We start from the raw sequence: 13,099 nt of genomic DNA on the forward strand, positions 1-13,099 counted from the left end.
ATCTGGATGCACAGTCCTACCATCAGATGATACCACCTGGTTCTTTCAGAATTCTCTCTGAAACCAAATCCTCCTGGTGAGCTCCGACTCCACACAGCCCCCCAAACAACCAGGAATCTTTCTCCCTCCATGCTTTGACTTGTCCCTTGTCCCTCGTTAGTTATTCTCTCCTGTCAATTGATGAATTCTTATTTAGACATGGACTATATAGGTCTTGCTTTGAAGTGCTGTGGGTAATGCAGAAGTGAGTTAGTTTTTAAATCTTAACTCTTCAAAATCTACATATAAATCACTTTTCCCTTTAGGGCTTTCTTGGTTACTACAGCCTACATCAAATGCTCTGAATTCTTTTACTACTGCAAATGCAGCTGCCCACCTATGCAGGACAAATGCTGATCTACGACATTCCCTGATGGGTTTTCCAGCTCAATGTCTGTTTCTCTGATGAGATTACAAACTTGGAATGAAAACAGCATTTTTTGTGATTGCCTCATGATCCTCAAAACCTTGCAAAAGACCAAAGAATTTAACTCTTTTAATTTAAGTGCCTAAAGCAGAAGGAACTGACTCAAACTTCAGGAAGTAGCTGTGAGGACAGGGTGACAGGAAATGACAGGAAACCTGAATACGGAACTGAAGCAGCCACTCAGTTTCTTACCCTGAAGCTATAGCATTCAGAGAGGGCACCGGGTGTGGACGTGAGGAGCCCGGAGCTCAGATCAAACGCTTGTGCTGGTGGAGGTGGGTATTCTGAGCGAATGGTGGGAGACTTGGGGAACACAGGGCAAGAATGGAAGATGAATCTACCTGGTGCTCAGTTCTTGTTGAGGGACAAGGTTACTGTTAAACTTTGATGGCCAGAAGGCCTGGGTGCACTGGTGGTGGAGAATGAGCACCTGGGTGTGCAAAGAGAAGGGAAAGGTTTCAGCCCAGGAAGCAGATTTCAGGAGCCAATAAGACCCAGACCCAGCAAAGTGTTTCTGCTGACAATCCAAAGCCACTCTAAGGGCTGCAGCTCCTAGAAACTGAATTGGAAGGGGGATCCACAGGTGATGGAGACAAAGACTGTACTTGAAGAGTCCATGGTTTAGTGGGTAGACGAAACCCACAGAGGAAACGTAACAGATCAGGAAGTAGTCACTAGTGCACACTAGTGCTGAGAACCGAGTGCTGATGGGGCCAAGTGCAGGGTGACGATCAGCTGAGGCTGGTTTCTATGATTATGATCCCAGAACCCCAGAGTGTCAGAAACAAAGGGGACTTTACAGATTACCTAGGTTAAACCCTGGGTTTATTTTCCCTTGGAGGAAATCAGAAATAATCCGTTGTTTGCCAGATTATTTAAGATCCTCTCTGTGAATTTCCTAGTCCAGCCCCCTGTACGTCCTCTATGGCGATTCCCTTGCCATTGTCCGTGTGCTTCACTGATGCTACTGTAAGAGCCTCACAGTGAAGCTTCGACCGTGCCTGGGCTCCATGTCTCACCAGCTCACCCTAGACTCCCACTTCTATATAGCAACTCCTATCTTTCTGATTTCTGGGCAGTAGGGAAAGGATATTAAGTTGTCTCTGTATCAGAAACTTTATTTCAATGGAGCTGAGGGTGTGGCTCAGTTGTAGAGCACTGGCCTAGCATGAGTGAGGCACTAGGTTCAATCCTCAGTGCCACATAAAAACACATACCTACATACTTACATACATAAGTAAAGGTTTTGTGTGCATCTACAACCAAAAAGTGAAAAATGGGTGAAGGTGGGAGGGTGATGAGAGTCAGGGTGAGGCCTCAGAGGAGGGGGAAAGAGGAGGAGACTATCGGTCCTCACTGCTTCCTTATTACTCATGAATATTTCAGAGACTTCTCCTTTCAGTTTTCTATGTGAGGTCCTTTTGTTGCAGAGCAGCCCAGGAACCAGCCATAGGAATTATAAGAATGTAGGACGATGGGTCTTGTTTACCTGTCCCCACCCCTCATCCACAGCTGTTGCCCCAGCAGGGAAGGCCTAGCCGCTCTTGGTGGTGACACATCCCGCAGCTAGGATGACTCATTCTCTCATTTCCAGTCTCCCCTGTGGCAATTCTATAGCCACACTATCTGGAATTTCCCCTGAGCAGGTTTTCAAAGAGAAGGATGATGTTTCCAAGTGGACACAGAAGCTGGAGAGTCTGAAGGTAGAGGTGGAGAGACAGGAGAGCTCTAGGAGGGGTCAGTTGTAAAGAGAGACAGTGAAGAGGCGCGGGGGGAGGCCACCAGTGGGAAGAGGTGTCTGAAAAGGGAAGGATGGGCAGGGAAGTTGCCAGCTAACAAGAGGGTCAAGAAACCTCAGTGGCCACCAGAGCAGGTGGACGTTGTCTATTATGACCTCTTCACACCAAGATCCAGGAGCCCACAAATGCAGAGCAACTCTAGCTCTTCCTCCAGCACAGTTGGCAAGGCTCAAAGGTACGCTGGGGCTGCCCCCGCAGAACAACACCTTGGAATCCTTTCAAACTAGTCTTCTCCAGATTATCTCTTTCATGGTTATTTAGTTGATAAAAATCAAATATCTCCTAATGTTTAAGATAAAGGATTTATTTCACGCTAATTTTGAATCCCTTATATTCTTTAGAAATATTATCAAACTTTTTTTAAAACTGAGTAGTAAAGATTTATTCCCAGTAAATAGTGCTTCCCCATGCATTGTTCAATACAGGAATTCCAGCTGCTTGACCCTTCTGACTACCCACAGCTGTGCAGTGACCAGTCTCAGCACAGCTCTTGCATTGATGGTAGAAAAAAATATTCTCAAAATAATTAATTAATCAGGTTGTAGACACAAGATTTTCATTTCTCCAGGAGCTGGACTAGTTTATGTTTGGGTCGTGTGAAAGGAGTCATGTAGATATCAGAGTGAAATGGCAGCATAATTTGATGGATGTCATAGCTTCCCTCACTGATTACCACTCTGTAAGCCACTGCCTGGCTGACCTCTGGACACAAGTGAAGAGTCCAGCTGTTTTGACACCCAGGACATTTAATGTTACCTACACCCATGAGAATTTCTCTCCAGAGAAGGTGAGCCCAAGCCACGTTAGCTTGTCTTAAATAAACCCCATATCCTCTACCTGCACAGAAGTACCTTCCTAAAACTTTCATCTGCTTTGTCTTAGCTCCTATTTTCTTCTAGGAAAAGAATGGCAGGAAACATTGGGATTTTTTAAAAAAAATGTTTATTTTTTTAGTTCTAGTTGGACATAATACCTTTATTTTATTTTTATTAAACCCAGAGCCTCATATGTGTTAGGTGAGCGCTCTACTGCTGAGCCACACAACCCCAGCTCCAACATTGGGCTTTTTAAAACTTTTTTTTAATTTGTTCTTTCTAGATATACATGACAGTAGAGTATTTTTTGACATATTATACATACATAGAATAAGTATACCTTGTTCCAACTAGGATCCCCATTATTGTGGTTAATATATGATGCTAACATAAAGCTAACCAGCTTAGGTCTGTGTATAAGGATAGGAAAGATATGCCCAATTCATTCTATTGTCTTTTCTATTCCCATTCCCCCTCCCATCCTTTCATTCCCCTTTTTCTAGTCCAATGAACTTCTAGTCTTCCCCTCCCTTGTTGTAAGTTAGCAGCCACATATTAGAGAGAACACTCTGCCTTTGATTTTTAAAAATTTTAAAAAAAAAAATACTTATTTTTTAGGTGTAGATGGACACAACACAATGCCTTTATTTTTTATGTGGTACTGTGGATCGAACCCGGGTCCCACCTGTGCTAGGCGAGCACTCTACCACTGAGCCACAATCCCAGCCCCTCTGCCTTTGATTTTTGGGGGACTGGCTTATTTCACTCATCATGATTGTCTCCAATTCCATCCTCTTACTGGCAAATGCCATAATTTCATTCTTCTTTATGGCTGAGTAATATTTCATTGTGTATATATACCACATTTTCTTTATCCATTCATCTGTTTAGGGCACCTAGGTTGGTGGGCTATTTAATATTGACTTTTTGTCTTTCCTTCTCCTGATTCTTTTTTATCCTCAATTATTCCCATTTTCTGTCACCTTCAGATGTGGAAGTCTGTAGTGGGTCATGATGTATCTGTTTCCGTGGAGACCCAGGGTGATGACTGGGACACAGACCCTGACTTTGTGGTGAGTTTGAAAGTAGTTTTTCTTGAACGATTAAGAGGGTGAGGGATGAGCATGCATGTGAGCCACTCTCCGACCTTTGAGAAGACTTAGAAAAGGACGATGTGGGACTGAGTCCTCACAGTGGGAAGGATCAGTGGAACAGCAGGTGGATGAGTAGGGCATGTTTGATAGCTGGTGTGAAGGGTGGAAGGAGACAGGTGTGAATGGGTTTTGCAGTGTGGTTGATGGGCCAAGCTAAAGTTGAGGAGCAGGTAGACCTAGTCTCCTTTGGCCTAGGATCCAGGATTTGGGTTAGAACCGTGTGATACAGGTGGGTTGAAATGTTGTAGGAGACTTGAAGAAGAACAGGCAAAGGAGGCAGAGTAAGAATAAAGGTTTCAAAACTCAACAGTTTAAATTTTACATGGGGCCAGACGTAGTAGGGATACCCTGACCGAAGAAGGCAGCGGATACAGGGAACTGGGAGGTCTTTGTAGCAGTGTGGGTGTGTCTCCTCTTGGCATGGCACATTTCCCACCAACACTTCTGTTGAATGCTCTTTTGTAGAATGACATCTCTGAGAAGGAGCAACGATGGGGAGCCAAGACCATCGAGGGCTCTGGACGCAAAGAGCACATCAAGTAGGTGCCAAATGGACTGGGAGAGGGAAGGGGATTTTGTGAAGAGCTCAAAGCAATCTCAGTAACTCTGGGGAATATGTGGGAGGGAAAAAAATAGTTCATGTCTGTGTATGTGGTTTTTTTTTGTTGTTGTTGTTAATTTTGCTTATTTATTTTTTGTAGTAGTGGGGATTAGAACCCAGGGCTTTGCATATTTTAGGCAAGAGCTCTGCCACTGACCTACATTCCAACCCTTTTTTAAAATTTTAATTTTGAGACAGGTTCTTGCTATGTGTCCAAGGCTGGTCTTGAACTTGTGATCCTCCTCCATCAGCTTCCCAATAGCTGGGATTACCGTCGTGCACCACTGCTCCAGTTTATGTCTGTGTATATTTGGGTTTTTTGGAGGTTTTTTGTTTTTTCCTTTTTTTGTAGATTCTTTGTGTGTCTCTATATGTGTCATTGTGTATTTCATTTCTTTCCTCTTGTCCCCCTGACCTTATAATTAGTCTTTTATACCTAAGACCCTGCTACTTCCTCCAGGGGAGTCTGTTGTAGTAACGGCCTTCCTTCAGTCAGGCATCAGGGATTCAGAGAGGAAGTGTCTCTCTACCTCCTACTACCCATTAGGTATCTAGTTATCACCAATCTGTCTCTTCACATAAATATAAATGTGTACTTAGAATAGAGGGTGAGTTCAGATGGGCTAAGAAGGAGTCAGTAAAATCAAGGTGAAGAATTCAGAATAAATTTAAAAAGACAATATGAGCTTCCAGGGTTGGCCCAAATAACTTAAAATACACATTTGTACTTGTCTACCTGGCACAAGTGAGAAGCCTCATGTTTAGTAACACAAAGAAGAGTGATAGGAAAAACGTAATGATTAAAACTATTTTAGCAATGACCTTTTACGGATTGTGATAGCCTAATATTCACTTTTACTATTAAGATACCAGAAGAGAGAAGGAACGTGGGAACATATCCAGAGGCTCCTGTGGGATGTATTGTGTATTAGGATTGAGAGAGCCCCTCCCTTCATGGATTATTCAGATCCATCTAACCAGGACTGTCTGCTTTGGGTAGGAATAGAATGTCAAAGGCCAGTGGCAAAGTAAACACAACAAAGAGCATAACAAGAGCAACAATAAAAAGAACCAACGACTACATACAAAATGGCAAAATTAATTTTGTCAGCTCCATTTTAACCCCCCCCCCCAATCTAGTAGCAATGTTTTAATCTCATTTCCCCTAGATTTAGAAAAGTGTGAGTGGGTAGAACATTTGTCTAGCATCCACAAGGCCCAGGGTTCAATTCCCAGCACTGAAAAACAAAAAATGTCAGTGGATGACCTTGTTACTCAAGCAATACACTAAGAAAACTTGGCACTTGTTTATGTGGTTTGAGAATATTCAGTACTGTGCATGATTGTACAAGCAGACATTATAGCTTTGAATTACAAAGCTATAATGAATGTCATTCTTAAACAAACCAGGCAATTCTGGAAGCAGTTGTAGCTTCACTGAATACATCACTTTGTCTGACGTCCACTGAAGTCATACAATGTGGTAACCATGCATATGTCTTGTTAACCTAGCTGGATCTATACCTAATGCAATAAATGTTAGATATATTTCCACAAAAACTTACTCACCTCCCATTTATCCAGGCTACCAAGTTACAAAAGCCTGATCTTTGTTGGTAACAGGCCTGGTGACTCTCTCTTATCCTCTCTGATAGTCAGTTTTCTCATTTGGACAAAAAAAGACCTCTAGAGGACATTCCAGTATACAGTGTCTAACCCTCTGGTTCTCTGTGGCTTATGTGCTCTAAGCCTACCTTCACTGTCTGATGGGAATCACTGAGGCCTTTGGAGCTGGGGGATTTGGGGGGTTCAGTCCAAGAGTAACTGTGCGCTTACATGACTCAAAGCAGGAAGAGGAAGTGGCTGGTTCTCACTATCTCACCACCATCTCCCACGCCACGGTGTTTCTTTTTAGGTCTGTCTTCAATAACTTTAGTTTAAGAAGTGGTTTGGTAATTCAGAAAATAGCTCAAATGCTCCTCTCTGTCCCCCAAATTTTGTATAAAGAAACTGCCTGATTTCCAAAGTCTGTGGCCCTTTCCACCTTCCTCTCCACTCTTGCCCACTAATCTATTTTGGTGTCTCTTCTCTTGACCACTAAGGATTCTCACTACTCCTAGACAAGAGTTTCTTAGACTATCTTTGGGAAAGAACCAGGTTTTAGTCTGCTCTTGTTTTCAAATTTGTCACAGACTGATATTTTTGTAAAATGAAAAAAATGACATGAAAAAAAAAGTACAATTTTTTAAATATGTTTTTAGCTGTAGTTGGATACAATACCTTTATTCCATTCATTTATTTTTATGTAGTGCTGAGGATCGAACACAGGGCCCCACGCCTGCTAGGCGAGCGCTCTACCGCTGAGCCACAACCCCAGCCTCGAAAAAAGCACAATTTTAATTTTTAGATTTGACACATCTGATTGCTATGTTAAATTGCTATGAAAGGTTCTAAATACATACTCCCAATTTTTATTCTTATTTCATGGTGGAAGAGAAGTGGTTGGGCTTGTGCACTGCACCCTGAGCAGCATGACACCAGACACAGCTCCTGGTGCTTCCTGAGACCTGTCTGGTTGTCAGGTCCCATCCTCACTGCCTCGGGAGCACTGTCCACTTTGTCATGCCCTGACATTTTATTCCAACTGGCAACGTAGAATGATGTGGTACCAAGAGTACTAAACAAGCAGCCTGAAGATCTAGGGACTGTTCCCTGCTCTGCTACCAAGGGACTCGGGGCATTGAAGAGAATTATGTCACCACTCTGTCTCTATTCCCCCTTGTGACTGGGAATAATAGACCATCCCTGTTTACCTCACAGGAATGCTATGAAGAGCCATGGCTATGGCCTAAGAATCATGGCAACACTTATTAACTGTTACGTGTCATGCAAAATGCGTTTCCCAAACAACACTATATCATAGATCATGCTGTTATCCTGATTTCACAGAGAAGTAAATAGAGAGGTTTAGATGTTTAATAATTTGTCCAAGGATGTACAAATAATAATTTGAATTCAGCTCAGTCTGACTCTGTGGGCGGAATTTTGTTGTTGTTGTTGTTCTAGGGATTGAACCAGAGGCACTTTATCACTGAAATACATCTCAGGCCTTATTGATTGATTGATTGATTGTGGAGACAGTGTCTTGCTAGGTTGCTTAGGGCCTCACTAAATTGCTGAGGTTGGCCTTGAATTTGTAATCCTCCTGCGTCAGCCTCCTGAGTCTCTGGGATTACTGGTGTGTGCCACTGTGCCCCGCTTTCTTCTTAAATTTATCCTAAAATATTTCATATTATTTCATGTGGCTATAATTATATTTATTTTTAGCTTTGAATTTCCAAGTGTCCATGGCTAGTATATAGAAATAACTTGATTTTTTTAAGAGAGAGAGAAAGAGAGAATTTTAATATTTATTTATTTTTTTTTTAGTTTTTGGTGGGCACAACATCTTTGTTTGTATGTGGTGCTGAGGATCGACCCAGGCTGCACGCATGCCAGGCGAGCGTGCTACCGCTTGAGCCACATCCCCAGCCCAAGAAATAACTTGATTTTGACATAGTTACCTTGTATCCTGTGATATGGCCAAAGTCATTTAATAGTTCTAGTAGATTTTTGTTTATGGATATTCCTTCATACATGATCACAGAATATATAGTAACATAGTATACATACAGAACCACTCACCTTTGTGCTTTTAATTTTGTTTAAAAAAAAAACCAAAAAACAAAGCTCTGTCCTTTCTCTTAGTTCATCTTTGAAGTCCTGGATTTTGCTTGGTTCCCATGAACTTCATTGCTTTATTAATGTAACATAGTTGAAATTTTTAAATGGATATCTGAGAGTGTGTCAAAAGTTTCTTAGATGTACTTGGCATATTGAGTTATTGAATTATAATTTTTCCTCTCTACTCTTGCACCTGACCCAGTATTTCCATACATTAATCATCTTTGTGTCCTCAGAACCTAACAGCACCTCACACTCAAAAATTGTTTAATTAATAATCATTGAATAAAGGAATGCTATATCAAGACCTATTCAGAATGGATTCAGCTATATCCTAAATAGGTTAATAAAAAGTTGTTATTTTCCTCTGGTCATATTTTCATTCAAATTATATGATCTGTTGATTGGCATAATCTCCTGGCTAGCCTCTGTCTTCTATTAAGTAGGTGTTTCTGAATATCATTTTTCTAATCCCTTTTTTAAAACTTGTTTCAACGTAATGTAGTTATGATCTTCTTAATAATCACTAAGCTCATTAAAACGTAGTGGATATTTCTTAATTGAAAGCAATGTTTGGCCCCATTGTCTTCATTCTTCATCTGAGTCTTTCAGTTGGGAAGCACAGGAGGGTGATTTAATTGTTCTTGGATCCCACAGCTTTTCTGACACAGTAGGTTCTAAAGCATTGGTGTTGTTGAACTAGTAACATGGGACCTCTGCCGTCACGCTGCCAGAGGGTTTAAAGGAGGCATGGGAACAGAGGGTTCTTCCAGCACTTAGATTAATTTCATCTGGTTTATAGCCAGCTTTCTAAAATTAACTGTGGCTAAAGCTGAAAAGGCTTTTTTAAAAGACCTTCACTGGATTATCCCACAAGGCCACCAGATGGATCTATTCTTCCATGAAAGAAGAGCATTTCCACGGTGAGATGGCCATTCTGCCTATAACCAATGTGTCTTCTTGTCCTGAGCTTGTGAAGGACCAGGGACATCACTCTCAATACCTCAAATCTTCATTGCTTGCTGCAGAAGGTCAAATTTCTTACCTAGAGTTCTCTTGCCCAAATGTTTCTAAAAATCCCCAGGGGTTCCTGTATGTGCCCCAAGTATATATTAGTCCTTGTTGTCACTTAAGGGTGCTGGTGCTGATCTATGGCTTCATATGCTCAGGCCAAACCCATTGGCCAAGGTGAATGTCCACCCTCTGAAGTGTTGCAGCCACCTTCATTATAAAGATGGAAGTGAGTGTTCAGGGAGAGACAGGATGGCTCCCTGGATGTCACTTGCTCTTAGGGATGGGGCAAATCCCTGGGTGTCCCAAATCTATCATTTGAACCCTAAACTGTTATAACAGTTAAGGATAAATGGATATTATTATTTTTTTTTTGTTTAGTATTAGTTTTCTCAGGAATTATCTGGCGTGGGGAGAAGAGGGTCAGAAGATGTTGATTCTTGACAAAAACATTCACACAATACTAATGTATAAATAAATTTACCCAATGCTGCACTTTTATAAGCACCATTTTTAATGATTTCCAGTATGCTATTGAAGCTTAACGTTTCAATTTTCTAAACTATTTTTTAGTTATTGGTCATGTACTTTCTTGCTGTTTTGCTGTTGTGCACAATGTTTCAATGAATATTTTTATGCTTCTTGAGATGGATCACTTAATTGACAGAAAGTAGGTCCAATCAGAGAGGAAGATGACATCTCAGTTATTACAATATAGACACCATCATCGTCTAAGGCTCAAGAACATGAAAAAAATGATACTAAAGATCAGAAGCTTATTTTAATAAGCAAAATAACAGACTATAGGAAATAGTCTGAGAGCTTCTGAGAGTTTAAATCAGGGTATTGTGCACAGGTCAGACTGATCTCTTACTGCCAGACCCATCACTAGCATATTTTGAGGACTCGGGTCATTGATACAAATAAACAGACCTCAGGATTTCCACTTGTCTGGGAGGATGGGTTCACTGATCTCCCTATGCTGGGTGAATCTCGATCATGTGGTTGCTTCCAGCATTCACCAGCTGAGGAGCAAAGTGTCAGAGGAGCATGATGTTCTCAAGAAAAAAGAAATGGAATCAGGGCCCAAAGCGTCCCATGGCTATGGTGGTCGGTTTGGAGTGGAAAGAGACCGAATGGACAAGGTGAGTTGCAAGGGAGAGATTTGTTTTTAAAAAAATAAAATAAAATAGACTAATTTGTTGGTTCCATGGTTTAAATTTGTTCAAAAGTACAGTTCCCACTTAGGCTTTAAAAAATAGAATGTCTGCATGTAATTTTTATCATTTTTTTCCTGATCTTAACACCTAAGATATAGATAGTGGAAAATAGAGGCCAAATATTAGAATAGCAGCCAGAGGCACACTGTCACTCCTGCATCAACAAGAGAGGGTGTGCCGGGTTTCTGTTCGCGACTAAAACACACAGGGTTCACTCCAGTTAAACTGGGCTAATTGGGCTGCACAAAATAACCACACAAGAGACACAAATACCTTTTTCTTTGGGGTTGCTGTGATGGCTCCTCTGAACTTAAGGGTCCTCAGGGAAAGAGAGAGAGCATGTGCTGACCCCTTTTATTGAGGAGAAGCTATTCAAATGAGGCCAGGGGTCAGATTTCAGGGGGCTGAGTCTATCTTCATGATGTCCACTGTCAGCAGGTTAACTGACATCTGGGTAGGCCACACCCAAGGACACAGTAAGAGAAGGGGACACACACAGGCACTTCCATGGAAGATTCTATCCTAAACAGGGCCAGGGGTTATATTACAAAAGAAGAAGTGAGCATAGCTCCACCCATGGGGCTGTAGGAAGACACAGCCTGGGCACGAAGACAGTCACTCGAACCCTAGAAGAGCGGGACAGTCTAGCAGCATGGGTGCCTGACGCCACATCACCCAATAGGGGAGTTAACTCAATCACGTGGGAGGTTGGTCTCCCACAAGTGTGCACAAGAGGAGAAGGGGAAAATAGGTTTTAGAATCATTTATTTATTTTAAATGTCTATATATTATGTCTTTGTTCAACTTCTTTTATTATTTCTTTACTGTATATTTAGTGATCTTTTTGTACATATATTACACATTAAATGTTGGAGAAAAGTTAAGAATTTACTTCATTATTGTTTTGATGCACAAGGCCCTTGTTTTAGATCTTTTTGTTTCTGGTTTGAACACTGCTCCTCCTACCCAGCTCTGTCCTCTGGCTCCCTGCCCAGCCTCCAGGAGTCTTCTAGGTGATGGCTCCCTGGTGGTACAGGGAAGAATCAGGGATGTGCAAGGCCAGGAAAGGCCCCCTGCCCTCATCCCGTACTCCTCAGCACCACTCTCAGAGGCTGCAGGACTGATCCAGCGTGGACTTTCTGGTGTTCTGACATGCAATGGATATTGCATCCCTGTATCTATGGTTTCAAGGTCATTTTGACCATTTCATCCTTCCATTCTTGATTGTTCTCAGAGTGCCGTGGGCCATGAGTATGTTGCTGAGGTGGAGAAGCACTCTTCGCAGACTGATGCTGCCAAAGGCTTTGGGGGCAAATTCGGAGTTGAGAGGGACAGGGCAGACAAGGTAAGCAGTGACTTGCTCCCCGCACTGTCCTCCTTAAACCATGGGGGACCTGCTGATACTTGCCCATAAATGTAGGCCACACTATTGGAGGCAGTAGATACTATTTGGGTGTGGCACCATCACAGGTGTAGTCCCCATGAACTCCCTCAGCAAGTTCCTTGGTGCCACTGTTGGAGGCCACATGCTGAGCCCCAAGATATCCATTTAAATGCAGCAGGGGCTGGATATAACAGTGGTACAGCACTTGCCCAGCCTTTGTGAGGCCTGGTTTTTCATTCCTATCACTGCAAAAAAATAAATAAATGAGGCAAAGACTCAAGTTCTCTGAATAAGAATTCCTCAAGCCATTGGTTTTGTTTTTGTTTCTTTATTTTATGTTTAATTTATTTGTTTGATTGGGTTTCTGGTACTGGGGATTAAACCCAGGGGCACTTTACCAATGAGCCACATCCTCAGTCCTTTTATTTATTTATTTACTGGTACCAGGGATTGAACTCAGGGGCATTCAATCACTGAGCCACATCCCCGGTCCTATTTTTCTACTTTATTTAGAGACATGGTCTCATTGAGTTGTTCAGCGCCTAGCCATTGCTGAGGCTGGCTTTGAACTTGTGATTCTCCTGTCTCAGCCTCCTAAGCTGCTGGGATTACAGGCATGCCCCACCGAGCCCAGCAAGTCATTGGTTTTTATTATACCTATACACATGAAGAGAAATTTTCCCAAGCTCTTCTTTTGGCCTAACATCAAAACCTTCTAAAAATGCATGCCTTTCAGGAAAACAGAGATGTCAACTTAAATATTATTACCATGACAACAAATAATCTAGAAAAGCAATTATTTAGGATCGAAATGATTTTCAGAGGTGAAGGGTACTTTTCACAGGATTTAGCTTCAATCTCTGAAGTCTGGGTATTTACAGAGATTCCTTTGTACCAAACAGTAGTTTAAAAGAAAAAAAGAAAAA

At 41.9% G+C, this 13,099-nt stretch overlaps 1 protein-coding gene across 2 annotated transcripts in view; it reads left to right on the forward strand.

The window, feature by feature from the left end:
- The first annotated feature begins 584 nt into the window (after nt 1-584).
- Nucleotides 585-13,099, forward strand: part of Hcls1 (hematopoietic cell-specific Lyn substrate 1) — an 18,609-nt gene continuing 6,094 nt past the window's right edge. Inside the window, exons 1-6 of one of the 2 annotated variants that reach the window (XM_015486882.2) lie at nt 595-741; nt 2,834-3,052; nt 4,070-4,153; nt 4,700-4,773; nt 10,585-10,714; nt 12,024-12,134. In XM_015486882.2, the coding sequence (XP_015342368.1) occupies nt 2,849-3,052; nt 4,070-4,153; nt 4,700-4,773; nt 10,585-10,714; nt 12,024-12,134 (603 nt within the window). In that variant the 5' untranslated portion in view covers nt 595-741; nt 2,834-2,848. Of the gene's footprint in view, nt 742-2,833; nt 3,053-4,069; nt 4,154-4,699; nt 4,774-10,584; nt 10,715-12,023; nt 12,135-13,099 lie in introns of both variants that reach the window. The other variant, XM_015486883.2, reaches the window with a different exon arrangement.

Source organism: Marmota marmota, unplaced genomic scaffold (genome assembly GCF_001458135.2).
Source record: "Marmota marmota marmota unplaced genomic scaffold, marMar, whole genome shotgun sequence".
Classification (NCBI taxonomy): Eukaryota; Metazoa; Chordata; class Mammalia; order Rodentia; family Sciuridae; genus Marmota; species Marmota marmota.